Below are 25135 nucleotides of genomic sequence, written 5' to 3'. Positions count from 1 at the left end.
ATCCCAGCACTGCTGCCGCCCACCTCAAGCACAGACCCAACCCAGCCCCTCTCCTCCCACTCCCACTGGGAAGAGACTGGTGCCAGCCCCAAGTGTGCAGCGGCAGCCCGCCCTTGCTCCACATACAGATCCAGGGGGGCACGTGCCCCTCATACCTTCCCCGGGAGTACGTGCAGCAGTGGGAACTACCTCTGGGCCCCTGGACAAGCCGCTCGTCTCTGCCGCATGCCTGCCCCAGCCCCACTTCCACCTTCACTGTGGGGGTCTCAATCTTCTCTCCTCCACTGTCCCTCCATACCCCTTCCCTCCCCAACAGCCTGATGTTGCTCTCCAAGCTGCTGGGTTGCATATCATCAATTGGTTCGGTATTGTCAGATACGGCTTGTTAATAATCGTCCATCGGTATCGGCCCAAAAAATCTTTCAGTGCACCCATAATTGTTGTTCTTAACACAGACCCTAACACAGCTGTTCAGAAAGTTCTGGAGATCTATGTTTTTGTCTTTAGGCATGAAAAGACATAAAGGTGAAAACAACTTCTAATTGTTGCAAGAAAAATAAAAATGTTCAGTAATTAGCCCTGTCATTGCTGCCTAGTAGACGCATCTGAGCTTGCTTTAGGTAGGTTAGGTATGATTTAGGAGTGTAGCTGTGAGAACAGCACAGGGGGTGCAGCTCACCACTGCTGTGTGCACTCCCTAGGGGGCAGAGGGGAACCCGTATCCCACAGATCTGTGTGAGGAGTGGAGGTGGGCTGCCTGCTGCAGGCTTCTGCCCACTGCCCTCCCCTGGGGCCTCCACAACCTAGCAGGTGCAACCCAGCACGGCAGGGAACAGTGGGGCCACGCCAGGATCTCCTTGCTGCTGCAAGCTCTGCCCCACCCTGGTGATGCATCCTCTGTGTGTGCAGCAGCCGTGAGGGGCACAGCCCCATGCCACCACCCCTGCTGATGCCACGTGCACAGGAGATGCGTTGACACGGCAGCATGGAGCTTGTAGCAGCAAGCAGCTTACCTGCATGGCCCCACTCTGCTCCGCAGCAGCAGGTTGCACCTGCTGGGCTGTGAAGGTCCCAGGGGAGGGCAGCAGGACAGGAGTTGGAGTCCATAGCTGGCAGCCCATATCTGCACACAGATCTGGGAGGCACGGGTCTCCCCTGCCCTCTGAGCATGTGTAGTGGCAGGGAGCCAGCCCTGCCCCCCAGGCAAGCTGCTTGTGGCTCCCTCCTGCTTTCTACCGGGGCTCTGTGGCCCCATGTCAAGTCCCATGCACCGCCTGCTGGGAAGCAGCTCCAGCTCTGCCCATCTCCCTCCCATGGCTGACTGGTGCCTCCCAAGTCTGGGGGGGCACCAGATTGACAACAGGGCGCGGGATGGTCCCCTAGCGGCGGCCAATTGCTAACTGAAGGGGGTCCCTAGCAGCCAATTGCCAAGCCAATGGTGAAACCAGAAGTGCACTTCCAGTTTCACAGCTGGCACTTCCGAGGCTGCACAGCTGATCTCAGGGGGTGCACGTGCCAGTGCTCCCTCCCTCTCTACTGGGGCCTCAATCCCTCCCTCCTGCACTTCTGCAGAAGCTGTTCTCTCTGCTGCCTGGCAGCCATATACGTTTAAGTCAGGAGCAGGCAGTTATTTCCGGCAGAGGGCTGCTTGATAAGTTTTGGCGAGTGGTCAAGGCCTGCATGGGTAGCCCTGCCCCTTCAGTTGCCTCACCTCCTGGTTGCCATCTTGGAACCAGACGTCCCACCCCCTGACCTTTGCCACCAGAAGTCCCTCTCCTTGCCCCTGGAAGTACTCCTTTTAGAGAGGTGGCTTTGGAACTAAAAGTTACACCCTGTCATATGGTCTGTGTCATAAGACTCAACCACTCAACACCAAACTGTCCTGTCTTCCATATCTGTCCCAGAATCCCCTGCCCTCATCACATGGTCCCTGAAGGTGTATCTCTTGACTGGGAAACACTGCCCAACACCATGGCCCACCCTCACAGTACATGGCCTGCTCTTGGGGCCCCAGGAGTTCTGCCATATGGGCCACAAGGCACAGGCACAACTTACCAGGTAGCAAGGAGTTGTGACCCCTCTAACATCCTGCCCCAGCAGTGGGGTTTCAGGGGCATCAGACCTCCCCCAGAACGGAGCCAAACCAATTGAGTCAAGAGCTGCACACACAAAGTATTCGGAACAAATCATTAAAAAAGGTATAGATAAAATATCATATACTAAAAATCAAACATCTACTATAACAGATTTTAATTTTGAGTAGTGATTAACTTAACGATCCTGAAAACAACATGACAAACATTTAACCATAATATAAATAACTTAACTTGCTTTATGCATCAAAGGGATAAACATGGCCACTTCTGCTGGCTGGTGCAGACCCGGCCAGGCTCCTCCCATTCCCCAGGCTCCTTCCATTCCCCAGCAGCACGTGGAAAGCTGATTTCTGCTGCATGCCACCTTTCCTGGCTGGTGCAGACCTGGCTGGGTCCGTCTTATCCAGAGCAGCATGTGTGCTGCTGGGGACGGGAGGAGCCCGGCTGGGTCAGCACCAGCCAGCAGAAGCAGTGGTGGAGCCATGTGCGGCTTGGGACTGACTGGCACAGGCAGGGGGAAAGTGAAGCTGAGTCCCTGCTACTCTGGCCAAGCTCATCCTATCCCAAGCAGCACATAGCTCTGCTGCCTCCTCTCCTCCCTGGTGCTGACTGGGCCGGAGCTGCAGCCCAGCTGCTGCTTCCCCTCCCCAGCGCTAACCGTGCATGGCCTGAGCGGCATGGCATGGCATGGCATGGCATGACGAAAGCCTGCCCAGCAGCCACTTACCTGCAGGGCAGGGCCCTTTTCAGTGCTGTGCAGCAAAGCAGAATTTGGCCCAGACACTGTTTCTCCTGTTTCCCCTCACCGGTGCCACAGGTTCTGGCTCAGTCCCTCCTGCTGCCCCTGCCAAGCTGCAAACATGGCCTGAGCCAGGGGCGGGGAGAGGCCAACTGAGTCAGGCTGAGGTCAGGGTTGGTTGCCTCGCAACCAGAACCCAAGTTAACAGCCTGAGGTGCCACGGCTGGCTGCCACTGCTGCCGCATTGGAGGCTTTTAGAGAGGCAGCTGCTGTTACGTGGGTTTTGAAGGCGCTCTGTGGGCCAGAGGGAAGTGCTTGGCAGGCTGCATCCGGCCCGCAGGCCGTATTTTGCCGACCCCTGGTTTAAGTGCACATGGCGCCCCCTGCCTGACCACCCTCCTCCCGCTTCCTCCCAGCCCCTTGAGGCTGGTACTGTGCCAACCTGCAGAGGTCTTTGGAAAATGGCAAAATCCACAGGTTTCTCCATTAAAATGAGAGAGCCACGTTTTCTTCCAAGAAAGGGGAAAAATCCACATTTTTCTGTGGGAAATGGAAAACCTGGATCCCTGCTAATGGGATTAATGTATTTAATTAAAATGTAAGTATATGCTTTCCTAAATGGAGATGGACTTGGTTGGTTTTAGTGCTTTATTGAATTGGCTAAAAGCTGGTTAGGCTTATGCAACCTTTTTAACAGCTCAGTGTCATCTTTGGGTCACATTTTATATTTTCTTTCCAGGCAGATAAATTATTAAAAGCTCTGAAGCAACACTTTCATGAGACAAACGAAGAAGATGGAAGTAAGGTAAGAACAAATGTCAGACTGCTTATCCATGTAGACTATCATTCAAAGCCATTCTCTATAAGAAAATGACATCTATTTTAGTAATTACGGTAGATTGCATATACTGAACAGCATTTCTCATGGGGCAGGCGTTGATAGGAATGGAAGTTTTGGTTGAAATCGGTGCCTCTTGCTTAACTGACTTCTTACTGTTGGCTCTCAAGTGGCTTTGTATAGAACTGTAAGCCAGTTTGTGTTCTAATAATGGAGATTGAAAAACTAATGCATTGTCGAGTGTGGATAACAGACTATCTTTAGCAAACAATATGGACAAATACATTGAAGTTTTGTTCAAATTTGTTTTGATGTTAATCAGTGCAAAATTCTTGTGACTCTATTTGGTTATTTTGAGAGAGGATTACTTGGGTACTAAACCAAACTCAGCAGGCAGGATCTCTATTTTAAGTACAAGTCATAGAATTTTGAGCCCATGACTAACAAAGTGACAACATCCACGCTTCTTCTAGAAATGGGAGATGCTGTATCATATGTGACCAATAGTCTTAGCTAATAGCCATCCTCTGGAATTTGTAAGAAACCTTGCAATAGACAATTGTGACAGCTTGCACACCAACTAGAATCTTCCCCAGGTTGAAGCAACTCCTAGTAGAGTTGCAGCCTTTGTATTACTATTATGATGACTCATAATGGTGATGGAATCCTATTTAACTCATATTTTATATAATTGTGCATGTTGTCATTTATATGAATGTCTGGGTCATGTATCTAGTCATTTTGTACCTACTTAGCTTGCAAGTTAGCATTCTTGGGATGCTATAACAGAGCGTTTCAACAGTGGTAGTCACCCTCCCCACCTTTTTCATTATTTCCCTTCTAATATCTTGTTATACTGTGCTTTAAACATGCTTTGTTTTTAATAAAAATGTGAACATATTAGTTTTATTGGATATTTTCCACATTATTGTGTTGTAAGAACTTTCTTTCACCATCCTATTATGGACAGCATATACTTCATTATTTCCCGTGTTATGAAACCAGGAGGAACCTCTCCCCTAATCCTTGTCGTTTGTTCTTCTAAGTCAGGCATTCCCAACATTTATGTGCCCACGGGCACGTTTGAATTTAAAGGAAAAACTAGCGGGCGCCAATAGAAATATTAAAGTTTAGAATTTAGAATCCTGGATATGCGCATAGTTTTGTTTGGGGAGGGAGTAGTAAGCACCACTCTGTCACTGTCAGTCAGGCTGATTCAGTCTCATGTTGGCGGCCATTGAGTACAGCCTGAGTTCAATTGGCAGTAACAGCATTTTTTGTTGGAATAATGATTTTTACTGTTTGTGAAAATGCATGCGGGCATTTGAATAAACCGGGGGGGCACCATGGTGCCTGTGGGTACCAGGTTGGGAACCGCTGTTCTAAGTTCTTGGGTTATATATATACAGTGACAGCAATCAAAGTGTGCTCTTCCATTGCTAGGAATTGAACTTGCTGCAGAGTAGCATTTTGAAGAAGAGTAACTGTATATATTTTTCCCCTTTAGCATTATCCCACAGAGATTTAAAAAACTTGGAGAGCTACAGGATTCTTCCAGTTGAGTGAGAAATGTGAAATGCTGACTGGCTTTAAATATTTTGATGGCATATTATGTGTATAAATAAAAACAATCCAGGAGATTTCAATTACAAGCCAAATACCGGTTAATTGTGATACTCATAAGCACCTGAGTGCACAAGCAAAATTTACTCCTGAACAATGGGTATTAAATGTTTGTTCCATTAATAACTTGTGAAGTTTCTTCTTTGTGCATCCTTTAGTTAGATACAGAGAAGCCTGCACTACCCTATGGTCTCATTTCTTTCATATAGGACTCCACGGACACAGAGTTCAATAGTCAGGAGGAAGTGTCCTTTGTTACAGAAAGGCGTGGGAAACGGAGGAAGACCGCCACTAGAAAGAAAGTCTCCAAAGAAAATGCTAATACCAATACAGAAAACAGAGAATTTTCTGTTGAGGAAGAGGTCTGTTATTCAGTTGAATGGAATATTTTCCTTCATTCTGCTGCCATTTATCTTTCAGGATGAAATACCCATCAGTATTATTTATCCTGTGTCTTTTTGGTACCCTGCTTGTGCTGCATGCTAGCTCCAATCAACTATCCTTCTTAATGCTTAATTTTTATCAATTTCAGAACTGTAAAATCTATGTATATTTCCCAGGCATAATTTTTTTTAGGTATTCAAATACAACCCTGGGTGCAGTTTAAAGAACTTAATTGGAGACTTAAATACCTGACCATCAATCACACTTCTTTTTTCTAGCTGAATAAATAAGCTCTGTAGAAGCCTTAAAACCCACCTCCACCCAGATCTTCTGTTTGCCAAAAGAACCCAGTAGCTAGTGTTCTCTCAGATATTGAAATGTTCTCCTTTTTATTTTGTGTGAAAGTCTATATTTGGCTTTCCAGGTGCTATGTAAAATAAGACCAGTATTTTTCTGTGTATAATGTAAGCAGAACAGAAGTTGCATTGTGTGTGATTGGAGAAAAGAAAGTGAAATGCCCTGAAACATAGTAAACTACTTAAATTTGCCTGTTCTTAGTCACTGGCAGTGATTTCAACAGTCTCTCCAGAAATTCTTTCACTGTTGTCTTCCTCTAGTTGTCTATTCCTAGCTTTCCTATTAATTCTGAGTCAGTCTCTTTTTTTTTTTTACCACCAACAAACTCAGATCTCTTTTATTACAGCATTTTAAGCAATCATTTTTTTCCCTGTGGTCTTTCTTTTTCCTTTCCCCTGGGCCTTTAGGTTATTTAATACGAAATATACACTTAACAGAATGTTATGATGGCAAATTTTAAAAAAATCCCACAGCAAAAAATTGTTTTCTTCATAAACTTCGTTTGCGGCAATATTAACTATCTTGCATCTCAGGGTGGATTTGATTTTAAATAAAACTGATTTTAAATCAGTGGTCAGGAAGCCTAGATTTAATCATTGTTTTCTACAAAAAGTGTGTTCTTGTTTGTTTGATATCCTCTATTCATTTAACTTCTTGAGACTGCACTTTTAGAGAGAAGTAAGGGTTTGACTGTGTATACAGACTTGCAGAGAGACAAGAGGGCTGATGGGTACATAATCAGGTTGGTTGTCTCCAGGGATCCTCGTTTTCCCTGTTTCATAGACATCAGGGCTGGAAGGGACCTTGGAAGATCATTGAGTCCAGCCCCCTGCCCAAGGGGCAAGAAGTCAGCTGGGGTTATAGGATCCCAGCAAGATAAGCATCCAAGTTTCTCTTGAAGGCGTTCAATGTGGGTGCTTGAATCGCCTCTGATGGCAGGCTATTCCAGACCTTGGGGGCTTGGACAGTAAAGAAATTCTTCCCTATGTCCAGCCTGAAACAGTCTTGCTGGAGTTTATAACTGTTCAACCTCGTCATCCCTTGGGGCGCTCTGGTGAACAAACGTTCCCCCAGATCCTGGTGGTCACCCCTGATAAACTTAAAGGTGGCCATCAGATCACCCCTGAGCCTTCACTTTTCCAAGCTAAAGAGCCCCATAGTTCGCAGCGTGTCATCATAAGGTCTGTTTTCCTGACCGCTGATCATGCGCGTGGCTCTTCTCTGGGCTTTCTCATGCCTCTCCACATCCTTTTGAATTGTGGAGCCCAAAACTGGACGCAGTACTCCAGCTGCAGTTTCACCAAGGCCAAGTACAATAGGAGTATGACATTCTGGGATTTACTTGAGAAGCATCTATGGATGCAAGTCAGTGTCTTGCTCGCTTTACTAGCCACAGCATCACATTGAAGGCTTATGTTCATCTTGTGGTCAATCATGACCCCCAAGTCCTTTTCATCCATAGTGCTAGCCAGTGTAGTACTGCTGAACCTTGAGTACCCTGGGGTGTAAACTGTCAAGGTCGGCTGACACGAAGGTGTCCAGCCTCTCAAGGTATTCCTTCACGAGGGGCAGGGAATCTCCCTCACCCGGGCCTCCCTGTCCCGTAATGGGCATGGGTGTCCCATGGGACTGATGAAAGACCGACGCAAAGTACCCATTTAGCAAGTTTGCTTTTTCTTGGGTGTTGGTTGTCAGTTGTCCCATCTGGTTCAGCAGGGGTCCAATGTTGCCTTTGCTTCTCCTCCGGCTCCCCACATATCTGAAAAAGGACTTTTTATTGTCCTTGATACTTGTAGCTACCTGGTGTTCCGTCGCAGCCTTGGCTTTCCTGGTTCGCTCCCTGCAGGTCTGGACCAATGTGGAATATTTCTCCTTGGAGGTGGATCCCATCCTTCATCCTTTGTAGGCCTTTCTTTTTAGCTGCAGTAGGTCCTCTGGTTTCCTGCAGAGCCAAGGGGCCTGGTGTGCCCTTTTGCTGCCTTTCCTCCAAGACAGAATAGCTTGAGCTTGTGCATCAAGGATTGCTGTCTTGAAGCAACCACTCTTCCTGAACTCCCCTTCCGTTAAGGTTGTGGTTCCTTAGGGCCTCACCGACAGCCTCCTGAGCTTGTCAAAGTCAGCTTTCCTGAAATCAAGGACTTATGTATTGCTGACTGACTTGCCAGCTTTACAGCAGATGGTGAAGGTGATCAGCTCATGGTTGCTGTCACCCAACTTCCCTTGACTTTGGAAGCTCTTGACTTTGGGTGGGAGGTCTGTAGTAGACTCCCACCATTGTGTCCCCTGAGCTGTGTTCCCCACGGATTTTAACCCAGAGGGTCTCCAGTCCACCCTGGGTGCCAATGTCGGCTTGCAGGGACAAGTAACTCTCCTCTCCTGCCCCTTTTGTCTACCTGATCTCTCCTGTACAGGGTGTAGCTGTCTATACCCGTGGCCTAGTCATGGGTGGAATCCTACCAGGTCTCTGTTATCCCTATAATGTCATAATTATTTGTGTTAAGCAGGAGGGCAAGTTCTTCCTGCTTATTCCCCAAGCTCCTGGCATGTGTGTACAGACAGGCAAGTGTCCCTTTGGGGGCCCTTGCCTAGCCCACAGATAGATCCAGGGCTGGGGCAGGGGTGGGCTCCCTTAAGTGCCTAGGCCTGCTGGCATAGCAAGGGTTGCTCAGTGGGCCATCACTGGCAGTAGTCCCCTCTCCCCCAATCCCCCGGCGGGCTTAGTTTAACACCTGGTAGAGCAGGTCAGCGTCCCTTTGCAGCAACTCACTGCCTCTCTTACCAAAGAGTGGACTGTGGTCATGGAAGCCAAAGCCTTCCCGATGACACCAGTGCCACAGTCTTTGGTTTACTACCTGGATCTTCCTTTGCCTCAGCCTGTAGCCCGAGACTGGGAGGATTGAAGAAAGCCCCACCCCCAAATCCCTGTAGCACCTCATGACTTGGCTCCACGTGGATAAGGAGCATAGGATAGTGGTCAGTGGGCTGGAGAAGTTTAGGGATCTTCTCCGCAATGTCTCGGATGTGGGCTCCTGGGAAGCAATAGACTTCCTGGGCTAAGGGGTCAGGGTGGCAGATTGCCCCCTCAATCTGCCTCCTCAGGCTGTAGCCTCCCACGACAAACACTTTGCGTTTTGTCTTGCGGGGAACAGGGGCAGTAGCTACAGTAGAACCTGTGTTGCTTGCGGGAGTTGGCAACTCAGCAGGCTCAGCTGGGGCTGCAAGAGTTTCATACCTGCTGCAAAGCTCCAGCGGTGGGGGGACCTTGGTGCGGTGTGCCTTGGGGCCCTTGAGCACCTTGTTCCAGCCCCTTGGCTGGACAGAATGGGAGGTCCCTGAGTCCTCCCTTGTCCTGGAGGGAGACCATGGTACCCTCCGCCTCCCGGGGGGAAAAGAGCCTGGCAGTAGGAGTCAATCTCCTGCTCACAGTCCCTGATGGCACACAGTCTCTGGACTGTGGCCTGGAGCTCCTTCAGCTGGCATGCCAGAGATCCCAAAAGGGACCAGACCCCACAAGGGGAGGTGGCCATGCTCCTGGGCCCCAGAGCCTGAAAAAGTGACAGGCAGCTGAGAGCCAGTGACTCTGTCCGTGTGGAACCCAGAACCATGGGCTCCATCTGGGTGAAGGCCTCTGAGACACCAGAGAGAGGGGCCACAGACCCTGAGCAGACCCTCGGGGTGTGGCGCATGCCCATCCGTGGCATGCCGCTGGTGAGCTGACTATGGCTGGGAATGGCTGGGAGTGGCTTCCCTAGGGTGGGGGTGCACAGGCAGGGAAGGGCTCTACGAGGGGGCTATAGTGCATTTTGGGGTGGCAGTAGCCCTTCCCCCAGTGCCTTCTTTAATCTTTACTAATCTATAGAGGAGTCTCTCAGGACCCTATAAGATTGGGCCCCTAATATAGTCCATGGCCTGTTGTAACCTATTTATAATGTTTTTTCTCAAAAGGTTACCTGAATATATTATCTCGAATAGTATATAATTAGAGGTTATAATCTTTATTCCATGATGATATCATTGAGCTTTAATATACCTTTAAATTAAAGCTATCTTTATATAGGTTTATTTTTTAAAAAGAGCATCTTAAAATTAAAAAATACAATTAAATAAATAAAATCTGGTTTAAATACAAAAATCCGTGGTTTTTTGTTGTTGTTGTTGTTTTCTTTTTAAAATTATTTTTCTTTTGTTAAACCATTGTGGGTGTTTGGTTTTGTTTTGTTTTTTTCATCCGCTGCATTGCATCTTTTGATCTACCTAGGGTTCTCTTCAGTATTCTAGAGTCAGGCCAAACCTTAAGTAATAGAATACATTAGAGGTGCACCGATACATTGGACCATATCATATCTGCACCAATAAAAGGAAAATTGACATTATTGGCAATCAGCTTTTTTTTTTTTGGCTGATGTGGCTGATAATTTTACAAATAAATGTATGCACCCAGGAGTACAGCCTGGAAGCATGGAGAGCAGCGTGTGACTGGTGAGTTGTGAGCAGACCAGCCGAGAGCAGCATGAAAAGGGACGTGGGGGGGAGCGGAGATTGAGGGCAAATGAGGGCCAGGCAGGGGCTGAGCTTGAGGTGGGCAGGGTTGGGAGGCAGTGGCACTGGGGGAAGGACTACAGCCACCCCAAAATTCACTATAGCCTCCTCATAGAGCCCTTCCCAGTGCCAGTGCCACCCACCCCAAGCACAACCCTGGCCTGACCTCTCCACCAGGAAGAGGCTGGCATAGCCCTGGCCCGAAGCACAGTGGTAGCCCACCCTCACTCTGTGCACAGATCTGGGGACCATGCCTCCCCTGGCATTGTACACAGTGGTGGCAGGAACTACCCCCCTGCTGTGCCCCCTGGATAAGACACAACCAGCTCTGTCCCGTGCCCTGCCCTGGTTGCACAGCGCCTACCCCTGCCTCAGCCCCACTTCCTCCATCATTGTGGGGCCCCCCCAGCCCCCCCCCCATAGACTTACCGACCGGATGCTGCTGTCCAAGCTGCCAGGCTGCACATTGCCAGTCGGATCAGTATCAGCTGATACGGCTGGTTAATAATCAGCTATCGGTATCGGTCCAAAAATCTTTATCAGTGCACCCCTAAAATACATGTCTCGGAAGAGTGCTCTATTAAAGTCTATATTTAGCAACAATAGGAATAAATATATATATATATTCCAAAAGTTCTATCGCTGTAGAAACCCTAGCTCATTTCATAGACGTTAGGGTTGGAAGGGACCTTGTAAGATCATCGGGTCCAGCCCCCTGCCCAAGGGGCAGGAAATCAGCTAGGGTCAAAGGATCCTAGCAAGATAAACATCCAAATGTTTCTTGAAAGTGTCTATAGTAGGTGCTTGCACCACCTCTGGGGAGAGTCTGTTCCAGGTTTTGGGGGCTTGGACAGTAAAGAAGTTTTTCTTTGTGTCCCGCTTCAAATGGTCTTGAAGGAGTTTGTGACTGTTGGACCTTGTCATCCCCTGGGGTGCTCTGGTGAACAGACGTTTCCCCGGATCCTGATGCAAACCCTTTATGTACTTTATAGGCTGCCACCAAGTCACCCCCAAGCCTGCGCTGCTCCAGGCTGAAGAGTCCCATGGCTAACGGTCTCTCTTCATAAGGCCTGTTCTCTTGACCTCTGATCGTGAGCATGGCTCTCGTCTGGACTTTCAAGCTTCTCTACATCCTTCCTCAATTGCGGAGCTCAGAATTGGATGCAGTACTCCAGCTGCGGCCTCACCAAGGCCGAGAACAGCGGGAGGATAACTTCCTGGATCTTGCTCAAGATGCATCGGTAGATGCAAGTCAGAGTTTTGTTCGCTTTGCCAGCTGTGGTATCGCATTGGTGGCTCCTGTTCATCTTGTGGTCAGTCATGAACCCCAAGTCTCTTTTGGGCATGGTGGTAGCAAGTGTAGCATTGCCAAACCTGTAAGTGTGATGTGGATTTTTATTCCTGAGATGAAGCACCTTGCATTTCTTCATACTGAATGCCATCAGGTTTTCATCCACCCAACTTGCAAGCCTATCGAGGTTGGTCTGGATCACCAGCCTATTCTTAAGTGTGGACACTTGTGACAGCTGCAGTTATGTCTGTGTGATAAAAGTGCTTGCTGAAGGCTCTGTGAAGATTAGATCAAGTGTTTTTCTGTCATTTGTTCAGATAGTAAGCTATATGTTGTTGCTAAGAGCCTAATTAAAGTTTTTAAGATGTAGTAAGGCCTTGTATAAAGTAAGGCCTAGTACATTTAGCAAAGCCTTGAAGCAATAAGGCCGTGTGGCATAATTAAAATTAACCTTCTCGAAGGAACGCAAAGCTTGTACTGTTATTGGTCAGTCTAAGGACAGTTGAAGTAAAAAGAATCTGAATGGCTGTAAGTTATCAGCATAGTTCAGAAGTTATAAATTGGCTGGCACACATGGAAATCATTCAGAAGGAAGATATAGCTCTGTGAAAGGGACTAATTAGCTGTTGACCTGGATCAGTGGGCCCATGGATCTCGAGGAGCCCAAGGACTGAATACCAGAGTCCTTCCCGGTATCAGCGCTGGTTAGGGACGCTTGACTTTGCTGAGCTTTGTGTAAAGAGAAACTTTTCATACATCAGGCATCAGAGGGGACTACTGATAAGTTGTCGACGTGAATTATTATTGTCTGTCATTTATCTGTCTTAGTATACTATGTGTAGTTGTGTTTTTGTTAAGTCAATAAGCCTTTCTTAGCTTTCTATCCCCGACCATACTCTCAATCCCAAACCCTCTGCTGGCGGCTGGGACAGACACTGTTCCCCAAAGTTTGGTGTCGTCAGCAAACTTAGCTAGTCCGCTTCTGACACCAGCATTCAAATGGTTTATGAAGACATTAACGAGTACAGGTCTGAGAACGGAACCTCGGGGGACACTACTGGTTGCTGAGTGCCATGTTGACTCGGTTCTGTCAACTACGACTCTCTAGGTCCAACCTCGGAGCCAGTTCCCCATCCATCGGACTGTGGAGTAGTAGAGGCAGCAGTTGCCTAATTTTTCCATCTGGAACCAACTTCCAAGAGAAGTGGTGCTGGCTCCTACTCTGGGGGTCTTTTAAGAGGAGGTTAGATGAACACCTTGCTGGGGTTGTTTGACCCCAGTAATCTTTCCTGCCATGGCAGGGGGTCGGACTAGATCTACTTGGGTCCCTTCCGACCCTAGAAACTATAACATCGTGGAATACCAGGTCAAAGGCTTTTTTAAAGTCCAAATATATGACATCAACCTATTTCCTTTTTGTCCAGGTGATAAATCACCTGGTCATAGAAGGAAATGAGATTGGTCAGGCAAGATCTACCCGCAACAAACCTGTGCTAGCTATCCCTCAGGATGTTGTTTTCTGTTAACCCATCAAGAATGGCTTATTTGATAATTTTTTCCAAAATCTTCCCAGGGATTGAGGTCAAACTGATTTTCTTTTTTTAATTCTTTAATGTGGTCAAGTTTTTAGCTTTGTCTTATACATTGGCTGAATTTAAAGAAACTTTAGAATTTAATGGTCTTTTTCTGTTTGATTGCAAATGTTTTCAGCAGTGACTAACAAGTATCAAAACAGTACCATTGTTTTTATTTATGTATGTATTTATTGTTTAAGAATCTCCCTTCTTAACATGGCCATTGTTTTCCCTAAGGCTGACAACTTGTTTTTTTTACTTAAGTTATTAACTTTTTAAATTTTAATTTTATGAGTAATAAAATGATCCATCTTCTGCTCAAACTGTAGCCTGGACCTGAACTGCATACACTATTCCAGGTCAAGTTACAGCAAAGCTGTTGGGACACTGGGCATGTCTACATGTTGCCATACGGCGATGTTAGTACTACGCAGTGTTTTATTGGCTTAGGGGAAGTACTAAAACAGCACAGGAGCTGTCCATACTGCAGCATATGGGCAGTGCATGGTTAGATTCACCACCTACGTCGCTGTAGTAGGGTGCCACTATAGAAGCGTAGCCAGCGATCATGTGTAGATCCACATGATTGCTATGCCACTAGCATGTTGCTACATTGCCATAGGGTGATTGTGTACATGCTCCCTGTTATTCCTTTATTTTGGTCCTGTAAGTGCTGAGACTTTCCTTCTCATGTACTTTGATAGGCAGGGCAGCAACTAATCCTATAGGATTTTCTCCTGTGCTATCCCTTATAAGATATTTTCCCTGTGCTTTGCTCTTTTAGAATGCATTAAGAGTTTGTGTTCTCTCCCACATCTGTATTGCAAATTCTCCTAGTGTTCCAATATAAAAGTGGAACTCCATTGTTCTGCTACATCCAGTAGTATGCTGCTTGTGGGCTTGCCTTTCAGCCAGTTACTCAGTTATGTTAATTTTCATGCTTTTATCTTTGCCTCTGCAGCTTGCCAGAACTCCTGTTTCAAAGGTAGCCAGCAGAACTTCAAATCTTGCAATCCAATTAATTAAAATAACGTTATAACCTTAAGTATTCCAGGATTGGGTAATCATTGATATAGCTGATGAAGATGATTTGCACACTTTAACCTAAATATTAAGAATATTGGTCAGTTTAAAAAAGAAATTAAAGCAGTAGTGCTCAACTTCCAGCCCATGGCCTGAATCTGGCCCATGGAGCAGTGTCATCCAGCTTGTGGGGCTCCCAATAGGCCTACAGATTTGGCAGCAAGGGGAGTGATGGCAGTGTTTAATTGCTGCACCCCTGCTGCCAAATTTCTGGACCTGTGGGGAGTCCCATGGGCTGGATGATGTGGCCCTGCATGCTAGATTGGACCAATGTGCAGGAACATGGCTATAATTGGGCATGTGGGGTTAGGCTGCCACACTGGATTGTACCTGCAGACCAGCCTCATCTGCTGACCCTGTATGGAATCTGGTACGCTCTCCCATGCTATGCCACTCCTCCAACCCATGGTGCCAGAAGGCTGGGTATCACTGGATTAAAGGGATATTTTCAGTTAAGTCATGACACTAGATGTTCCTTGTGAAATATTAACATTTTAAAATTGATAGAATTGAAACAAACAATTCCTTCCATCTAGGAAGTTTTTATATATGGTTGATCTACTTTGTATGTTTTCCCTTGTATATTGGCAAGTGAAATTTATTAAAGGAGGGGTAGGTAGGAGAATACCTGTTATATTGTGATAAATGGGCATGGAAAGTCCTAGTGTTAACTAGGACTTTTGTTGCTATAACTGTCAACTGGAGAGAATGTTTCCCTGACAGTAAAGGCCAAAAAAATGCACCTAAAGTTTTGTTTTGCCAAATTTTTCTAAGCCATGCTGACAACACGGCTTTTTGATGTTAGCGTCCACCTCTTTATTAGAATCTCATCAGGCAGACCACTTGATTCTAATAAGGAAGGAAAGGTAAAGAAAGTAAAAAGTCTATGCAGACACCATAATTCATGCAGACACCATAATTCATACATACTCAGTAATCACTAGCTATTGCATAGCAATCTAGCTGTGCAACAAACATATGTATGTCTGGACTTGATTCTAATAGTAAGTGGAGAGAAAATTGTACACAGTGTGTAGTTTCAAACTTCATTGATTATGATTAATAAGCAACTGATTCTCTAAAGTAAGATTCTAATAAGCAGTGTAAAAGTCCTATAAGACGGTTCTTTTGGAACCTTCTTTTACAGGTCATAATGCTAATATGTGGTTGATTTCTAATAACCAGTGGATACTGTGTATAAGCTGCCTGTCCACCAGAAGGCTGTATCTATACTTTTTCCAAAGTAGATTTCTCCTCAAATAACAAACAGAATATCTTGACTAGGTGGTCTAACAAAATATTTTTAAACTTTAGAATGTTTCAGACATGAAAGAAAATGAAACACTCCCAGGTAAAGCTGACATGGGACGGAAAATACTCCAAAATGAAGTGTCAGGTAAGAACAAAACTCTGGAGAAGGCAGGAATGAGCACAATGTAAAGCCAACAGAAGAAGATGGTTCCTGTTACAGTTTCTCCTTACTTTCAATTCCTGTAAAGTCTTACTTTGTGGGTACTTCAAACAAACCTTTAGGTTTTAACATGTCTGTAAATACATGGTCCATGTATTGCTAAATGTGTGGGCTGATAGCCCAAAAAGTTGTGCCATGGAAGAAGGTTGAAGGGACATGCATCTTTAAAATGTGGATATATGAACTGGGGTTTTTTTGTTCATTATAAAGAAAATCTGAGTTGCCGGGCAGGTTATGAGAATGGAAGAAATGTTTAGTTAGGCTAGTGGTTCTCAACTTTCTTGTAACTAAAGATCTACCTAAATTGGGTTGGAAGTGTGATGTCCAATGGCTACTTTAATCTTCCTTCTTGCGCATAAGCAAAATACTGCTACATTTGAATTGCGAGGACTGTCAGGCACACTTGTACAGCCAAGAGACTTTCCACTAGTAAGAGCTGGTATCACCACTAGTAATAGTTCTTCCAGAAGAAGGAAATAATCCTGCTTCACTTGGAGATCCTAGGTTGATCTGACAGTTGGCAAAGGCATTCTATTAGTTCTGTACCCACTTGGGAGATTAGACATGGAACATCACAGTCTCATCTCCACAAAGTACAGCACCACTTATTAAAGGAATGAATACCTTTTGACATGCATGCTTTCAAAAGTTCATGGAGCCAAAAAAAACCAACTTGGGTTCCAGTGGCAGTAGCTCACTTTCCAGTGTTTCTAACAATTTCGTCTAATGTGATTTACAACAGATGATGCTCTTCCATCCCATCCTGCAGGTGGGCAGATCCCTCTACATGTTAGCCGTCTGTCTAAGTCTGGGAAAAAAGGGATGAAATCAGTCACACCAAGTAAGCTATTCTTTATTTTTGCAAGCTCTAAAAATAGGCTTATTGTTTATGTATGAAAGGACACTAGCTTATTTCTTCAATGAATTTCTTATTGCAGGGGTAGGTAACCCCTGGCATAGATGCCAGAGCATGGTACATGAAGGCATTTTGTTTGGCACACATGCATCAGGGTGGATGGCAGGGAAGGGGCTGGGACTGCACTGCCCCAACAAGGATCAGGCCCCTATGGCTCCCCCACTATCTGCCCCAGCACACCATCTTACAAGTCTAGGTTGTAGGTATTAATGGCACTGCCCAAAAACATTGCCAACCACTATCTTATTGTATAAGAGACCAGATACATATGATAGAGTATTATTTCTCTTGAACACATGCACACATGTGTATATGTATGTGTCTACATTTGTATATGTATATAATTAAGAAAATAAGCAGAGGTTAGGTGGGGTAAAACTCCTGTTCTATTTCATAAAGCAAAAGTGTACCTGTCCCAGCTCCAGTATGTTTTTTTTATCACATTTACTCAAATATAAGATGACCCTAAATACAGGATGAGGCAAGCTCCCAATAATTAGATTCTATATCTAGAAAATCTTATAAATATTGTCATAATTCTCCAGGTACAGAATCTAATTATTGGAGGCTTGTCTTGAATTTCTTCCTTTCCTACTGTTATATCAGGGAAATTTGAATCTGGGTAAGTCAGCTGGTTTCCTTGTCCTCTGTTTCCACCCCCTACACCAACTTCTTCCCCCCACAATCCTTAAGCACCAAGAAGAGATAAGCAGCTTTGTGAGAAGAAAACATTAACCTTGAATTAGACATACCTGTAGTAATTTGTGTATGATATCTACAGATTTAGTTAATCCAGAATTGATGCTTTTTACCTTTTTTGGTAACTGCTACCAGTCTTAGCACAGGTATTTTTGTGTGTAGGGGGGGGTTGTTTGGGTTTTTTTTAACTTCATGGCTTGGGCCAAATTAGTTCCTCATTCTATTGAATGAGCAGAGCTTGATCCATTCGAGTCTGTGACACTACCACTGGCAAGTATCCTACCTCCCAGACTCTTCAGACTGCCATGCATTTAGGAGTATCTTTTGTGCAAGCCCCAAGGCTGGAAACCTTGAAGCCTGGGAGCAATCCCCCATCACCATAACTTATGTAGTTGAGACTGCCATCTGCAGGCAGACTGCAATTGCCGTTGGCAACCACTGATGCTGCTGGTGGCGTTTGCAGGTGGTTGCTGACCGCTAGTCAGTGCTCACCTCCCCACCACCACCAACAGTGCTGTGGCTGCCTGTGGGAGCTCTCCACTTGTTGTTGACACGCTCCCGCTGCCAACAGTGCCACCGCCACCTGCAGGAGCTTGCTGTGCCCCCTAGCCGCTGGGGGCCTGTGGCATTCATGATCCATTGGGAGGCTGTCGTAGATGTAGCGTAGCCCATCATATTAGTCCAAACCCAAGAGGTTCATGGATTCCCATATAGTTCTTTGGGCTGGGCCCTAGCGGAGTCAACAGCATTTCAAGTCATGGTGACCGCACAGCTCAGCACTACTCTGTGTGTATTCCAGATACGTGCACCCCCATAAAGGATCTATTTGCTAATTAGCCCTACACTTATGACCAGGAATCCAGGTTTTCCATCTTCCGGGGAAAAACAGAAAAACGCAGATTTCCCCCTTTACCAGAGAAAAATGTGGATTTCTCATTTTAATGGAGAAACCTGCAGATTTTGCAGTTTTGGAAAGAGCTCTGCAGGCTGGCAGAGTTCCAGCCTGCAAGGAGCAGAGCTGGGGAGCAGAGCTGCCTCCAAGGAGCAGAGCTGGGTGGAGAGGGGTGGAAAGGCCAGCGGCTCTAGCCTTGCCCTCCCGCTCTGTCCTTGCTGTCATGATCCGAATCAGGGCGACTGCCTTGGGCCCTGTGCTTTGTGGGGGGCCCCGCGGAGCCAGGCATCCAGCAAATGCAGCCCCTCCCTGGGGCTTCTGGTGGCTGGAACAGTCCCTGCCCTTCTAGCCCAGGGCTCCCACCAACATCCTAAGCCTGCAGGGGACAAGAGCTGTCAATGTCCCACTAATGTAAGGGCTGTTAAAATGCACTTGGGAGAACCAAGGAAGAGGGCTGCTACACATGGAGGCAAAAATCTCCACAGTCTGTACCAGTCTATCCATGGACAAGGTTTACTTTATTCCGTTTTTTCTGTAATTCTTTACAATTATTTCTTAGGCCTGACGCTCATGACCTGTACTCTCAGGCCTTGGAGGGTATCTAAGTTTTCTCTTTGTTATTTTGGTAACCTTTTTAGATTTCAAGAAGCTGCATGAGGCTCATTTCAAGAAAATGGAGTCTATTGATGACTACATTGAGAGGAAAAATAAACTTCTTGAAAACTTGGGCAGTTCTATCAATGAGATCAAGGTAAAGATTGATTAGAAGATCATTTCTCTCCATAGAGTTTTCTAAAATCCAGGGAGCTGATGCTTCTCATCTCAGATCCTGTGTTTTAACTGTGTACATGTGGGATCTGCAAAATGGTGCCACTTCCAGGTTCACTGCAGGCATGTTCACAGAAGTGTATACCAATGAAAAGAAAATAAATTGTTCTGGAGGTTACACTTCACTGACAAAGAAAGAATGAGTTGAACATTTAAGACCTCTTGTTGTTTTGGCAGGTACTGGCTAACAAATTTAACCATCAAAAGGCATTTGAAAAAGGAACCCCACACTGCAGTACCAAGGTGAGGGCTTCTCAAATAACCTTGTTTTTCTAGTTCCATTAAGTATCATACCTTTTATTTTTGAAGTATAGACTGCATAAAGCCAGATGGGTGTGTCCTTCTGATTTAGTTTCTGTTGCTCCAGCTCTACAGGCAGCATTACCGATGCAAATATTAAATCCTTGCCAAATGTGCTAAACAAAATTTTAAAGTGAATCATCTCTACTTTTGCTTTCTGTTTCTAGACAGGTTCAAGTGGCAGAAAATTTTTATTTAGCCCACGTCCCCAAAAGGGCAGATTCTCTGCTACCTGTACTCCTGGTAACCTGCAGTATTCACCATGCAACTCTCTAAGCACTGCAAGTCGAAGCGTTTTATCAAGGAAATCTTCATGCAACCATTCTGTCCTCTCAACAAAGAAAATGAACGTCAGGTAAAAAAGGAAATAAAAATAGTCAAATATTCGATAAGTTTGAGAAATGTAAGAGTAATTAACACTTACTTTTGGTTTAACCAACCATATTCCTAATTACAAGCACAAACGACTTGGGACTGGAAGTGCCTTCTGGATTATCAAGCCTAGTTTCCTGCAGCTGCAGGCAACCACATCATATAATCCCATTCATAAACTTGTTTATGTTCATCTTAAAACCTAGGGTGTTTGCTCTGCACTACTTCTTATAGAAGGCTGTTCAACCTGTATGTTGTGATGATTTAAATCCTAGTCCAAGTTTATTTATGGTGACTTTGTAGCTGTATGTTCTCCTACCAGCATTATCCTTATCTTAAAGAGTTATTTTCTTTTCCATCTGTGATGTTAGGGAAAGAGTAAACTTCCTCAATAAATTTCTAGAGAGTAATTAATTGTACCTCTCAGCCTTAAACTGCTAAACTAAACAAATAAAGATATTCTACCCTGCTCTTATAAGAGAGGTTCTTGGATTTCCCTTAATTATCCTAGTAACCTCTTTCTGTCCTTTTTCCAGTTTGACTTTGCCTTACTGAATATGGGTGACCAGAATTATCCACAGTAGGATTATATTTGATTTCCTCCCCTCCCCCTACCCCATGCATCATGTGTTTGCTCAGTCATCCTGTTAATGGTTAATACATACATTATCTTTTTTTTGCTATCTCCAGTTGATGAGGCCTCAGTTAATAGCGGTAACTATTGTTTTTAATTTCCATGTACATGACCTTCTATCTGTTACTATAAATTTAATCCCAAATATAATTACACTAGTAGTTAAGGTCTACCAATTATTTCTGTATAATCATCTGATCCTCTCCTGTACTGATGATAACTCCCAATCTGTTGTCAGCAAACATCAATAGTAGTGTTACCATACATCTGAGCTTTCCCAAACATATCCTCTTTTTGGGTCTTCCCAGCTCCGTCTCAGTGGCTTTTAAAATATCAACAACTGTCCAAGATTTCAGATTTGTGCTCTGTTCAGCGCTGAAGTTTTCCCCACACTGGCTGCAGCAGGCAGGGGAGGCACTTGCTTCTCTAGTGGGGGAGGGAACAGGGGAAGGGAAGCAGGGACCTGCATGGCTGGGCTGCACTGGTGCCCGTGCTTGCAAGGGTGGAACAGCTGGGCGATGCTTGCAGGAGTGGGGGGAACGGGGCTGTGGGTCTGGAGCGAAGGGCAGCAGCAGGGATGGAGGGGGAGGTGTTGCGGGTTGGGAGTGAGGGGCAGCTGGAAATATGGTAACCCTAGTCATTAATATATTTCTGGTTCTTGTGGCAAAGTCATTTAAAGTTGGGTACACATGCAGTGCTTATGGAACTCCTATTAGTAATCACCCTCCAAACCTGATAGTTTTCCTTTCAACATAACCTATTGTTTGCCTACCTTCTTGTACTAATCCCCATTTTCTCCAATTTTACTAGTAATTCCCTATGTGATGTTCTCTCAGATGGTTTGTTGAAAACTAGATAGACTGTATATTCTGTATTTCCTTAACTGATTTCTTTCCTTTTTTTCTCTTTTCTTAAAGATATCTTGCCAAACAAAAATATTGGGTCAGTCCGGCATGATCTGCCTCTGTGATAAATTTAGGTTGAATTTTGTATATAGGCACACCAATACATCAATCTGACATTGGATTGGTACCAATATAAAGAAAATTGGCCATATCAGGCCAGTTATTTGGCCAATAAGTGCTCGTGCTGTGCGCAGCCACAGCACAGCACTTGGGCAGCGTCAAGAGCTGCCTCTAGCTGGTAAGTCCAGTGTGGTGGAAGGGAAGGGGCGTGGGGGGAGGGGGAGTGTGCAGATCAACGCCTTCCACAGTGAGGGGGTGGGTTGGCGGTAGGGGCTGCCTGGGTGGGGTGGGGCAGGGGGTTGGAGCCATGGCTCATGGCGGGAGGGGAAGGGGCGTGGGGGGGGTGCAGATCAATGCCTTCTGCAGTGAGGGGTGCGGCGGGGCAGAGCTGTGGCTCATGGCAGCCGTGGAGCCGTGGCTTATGGCAGCTCCCACTGTTGCTTGCACCCTGGGAGGGCACAGGGGTTGTGTGCTCCCTGGATCTACATGGGGCAGAGCAGGCTGCAGCGGGGCTTTTTTCAGTGGGGGCTGGGCTTGGAGCGGGTGCTGTTGGCACTGAGAGGATGCTGCATCCACCCCAAATTTCATTGTCGCTCCTCTCCCAGCACCACTGCCACCAGCTCCCCACCAGTGCCCTCCCGGGGTGCAAGCATCAGTGGGAGCCACCTCCCCCAACCACGAGCTGTGGCTCCGCCCCTGCCCCATCCCTCACCATAGGAGGCATTGATCTGCTGCCCTTGCTTCCCCCATCCCCTTCCACCACACTGGACTTACCTGCTGGAGGCAGCTGTATCGGAAATCAGATAAGTATTGGTCAGTTACACTTCCTTAAATCGGCTATTGGTATCGGCCCCAAAAATCTTTATCAGTGTACCCCTAATTTTTTTACCGTTTGCGACTTACCTGTGGATATTTATTCAATACTTGTTCTAAAGCCTTTTCTACTATTCAGATCATAGTTCCAGATCTGTAGTTGCCTGAATCTTTCTTTGAAATTCTTTGAATGATATGGATTGTATATGTTGTATTCCAGTCAAGCAGTGCCACTCCCACTTTGATAGTTTTATTAGAAATCTTTGGTACTTGGCTTAAAACTTGACATATACCAGGTTTTTTAGTGTTTGGGGGATGGCCCTTTTAAATCTTGCTGTTTTGAGCTCATTGTTCTTTCACAGTATAAGTGATAATTCTCATGTTTCCATTGCTGTAATTGCCCCTTAATTAACTTAATCCAAGTTTTTATTCTCTTGATTACTCATCAAAGGAATGTTAGAAAAAACATCCCCTCTGTTGGTACAATGACTGTTTAGTTAAGGAATCTGTTGGCTATTGCCAAGAAAATCTGCATCTTAATGTTGTCAGCTTCCTTCCTTCTCTAAGTTGTATCTACAGAATAATTATTTATCAATAATACATTATGAAAGAAAACACTTCAGTGCTATTGTTGCAAATACTGTTGCTTTTGACAGTATTTGATGCAGATGGAATTCTTATTGTATATTCATGGTAAAGGTGGTATGGGTTTGTGTATTGTAGCAAGTAACATTTCTTTTTCCTGCAGATAGGTCTTTATTCTGTTGAAATGTTTCCAACAAATATTTGCTTCAGATTCTCAGGAAGTACAAAGGACAATGAACACAAGCGCTCCCTTGCCAAGACTCCATCTAGAAAGTGTCCAGACTTGGAGATTTGCACACCTGATAGCAAGAAGAAGAGCAAGCCTATAATTAGTAGCAGAGGTACAACAAATCTTGAGCTGGCTGAGTCAAAGACCAAGGCTGCTGGTAATTTCTAAGAAACTGATGTTACATACTTCCATAACTTTCAGAAGCAAATGTAAAGCCTAACATTTCTCACCTAACATAGAGGTGTCCAACCTATGCATGCGTGCCCCAAATGGCATGGGCAGCCTATGTGTATGGCATATGGCAAATCTGGGAGCAGACAGGTAGCACTGTGGGAGATAAGACAGGCGGCAGGAGAGCTGTGGATTGGACAGGGGAAGGGAATTGTAGTGGGACATTGGGGAGCTAATGGAGTTGTGGGGTTTTTTCTTTTTTTTTTTTTTTTTTTTTTTTGTGGCACACTTGTCAAAAAGGTTGGCCCCCACTGCCCTAACACAGCTGAATTCTTAGACTTGACTAGGATTTGCTTGGAGCAGTACTTCCCAATCTTTTTAGACTGCAGACCAGCAAGCTACAGACCAGCATACTGCAAACCAGAAGTGACTGGCAATCTGCAGACTATCAGCCACCCCCTTTTTTTTTTTTTATATTCAGTTTGAAAAAGGGTTGGTTGCCGGTCCACAGTATGCTGGTCACTTCCAGTCTGGCAGCCAACCTTTCCTGGTGTTCCAGATATTAGGTGTATGTAGAACCACTGTATCTTGTGTAAGCAAGGCCTTAAGGTCTTGGGTGCTGATGACTTCTAAAACCAGGCTGTGTAGTAGTTCTTAGGGGTGCACCAATAAAGATTTTCCTGGCTGATACAGCTAGCCCTTTATTAACCAACCTCATCGTTTGATGCTGATCCAATAACCAATATTTAGTAATAATCCAAGGCATTTTAAACTACTGACATAAATAAACCTTTTTTTTTTTTTTTTATGTACTCCAGCAGCCTTCTGCATCCCATATGTCAGTGTCCTGGCACTTGAAAATGTCAGTGGTGGTGCTTGGACAAAAGCTTATCAAATGAGCTTGTTCAAGTGCCACCACCACTATTTTTAAATGCAGGGACACTGATACAGGAGACACTGCAGCACTTTAATTAGAGCGGCTCTCTAGACCCACTATGTTTAAAGCGCTGCCTCCCTCACTCCCAAACCACATGTAAGAGCGCCAAAGGGCAGCTGCCTGAGCCTGCGCAGCAGGGTTGAAGGGGAAGGTGTGAGCCTTCCTGGCTGCCCAGGGCGCTGGTCTTTGGGCCAGGCTCCCTGCTCTCCTTCCTTTGCTGAGAACAGGGCCACCAGACTATTTCAGGCCTGTAGAAACCAGACCACTCTTCCCCTGCAGGTGGGCCCAGGTCCTGGGAGCTGGACTCCAGGAGGGGAAAAGGACCCTTCCCCTCCTGGTGCTGCTGCTGCCAGGGGCAGGGCAAGCCTCTGTGCCCTGTGGGGGAGGCTGAATGGACCTGACCCCAGGAAGGACAGGACCCAGCTGGGCTGGGGATATAGGGTGGCACATGCCCACCTCTCCTCCCTGTTGCCCTCTTCCTCCCACCCCTACCATGGCCACAGCAGAGCCAAGTGGGGTGAGGGCAAATGCAGGCTGTGTTCAGAGCTCTTCACCCTCATGCCTTTGACTTGGGAGCCCCATGCCAATCATGCATCTCCTGCCTGCCTGGCAATGAGAGAGAGAACTCACAGCCCCCACTGCTGTGGGGGTGCAGCTGGCACGGATGGGGCTGTTGAGGGAAAGGCAGCAGAAGGGAGAACCCCAAGCCCACAACGAGTAGCTCATATCTGCCCTGTGCACAAATATGGGGGAACATGTCCCCCCATTTTTCCCCTGGGGTGTGGGCAGCAGTGAGGAG

The 25135-nt window shown here is 45.9% G+C and overlaps 1 protein-coding gene across 5 annotated transcripts in view; it reads left to right on the top strand.

Moving 5' to 3' along the window:
- Positions 1-25135, top strand: part of NUSAP1 (nucleolar and spindle associated protein 1) — a 43579-nt gene that overhangs the window by 7888 nt on the left and 10556 nt on the right. Inside the window, exons 2-9 of one of the 5 annotated variants that reach the window (XM_090033399.1) lie at positions 3575-3640; positions 5506-5658; positions 15839-15920; positions 16738-16836; positions 19141-19253; positions 19508-19573; positions 19798-19985; positions 23210-23340. In XM_090033399.1, the coding sequence (XP_089889525.1) occupies positions 3575-3640; positions 5506-5658; positions 15839-15920; positions 16738-16836; positions 19141-19253; positions 19508-19573; positions 19798-19985; positions 23210-23340 (898 nt within the window). Of the gene's footprint in view, positions 1-3574; positions 3641-5505; positions 5659-15838; positions 15921-16737; positions 16837-19140; positions 19254-19507; positions 19574-19797; positions 19986-23209; positions 23386-25135 lie in introns of all 5 variants that reach the window. The other 4 variants (XM_090033397.1, XM_090033398.1, XM_090033400.1 and 1 more) reach the window with 4 other exon arrangements.

This window comes from Crocodylus siamensis, chromosome 2 (assembly GCF_052110815.1).
Source record: "Crocodylus siamensis isolate JL-2025a chromosome 2, ASM5211081v1, whole genome shotgun sequence".
Lineage (NCBI taxonomy): Eukaryota > Metazoa > Chordata > Crocodylia > Crocodylidae > Crocodylus > Crocodylus siamensis.
Note: the sequence above shows the minus strand (reverse complement) of the source record. Positions and strands in the feature narration are given on the sequence as shown.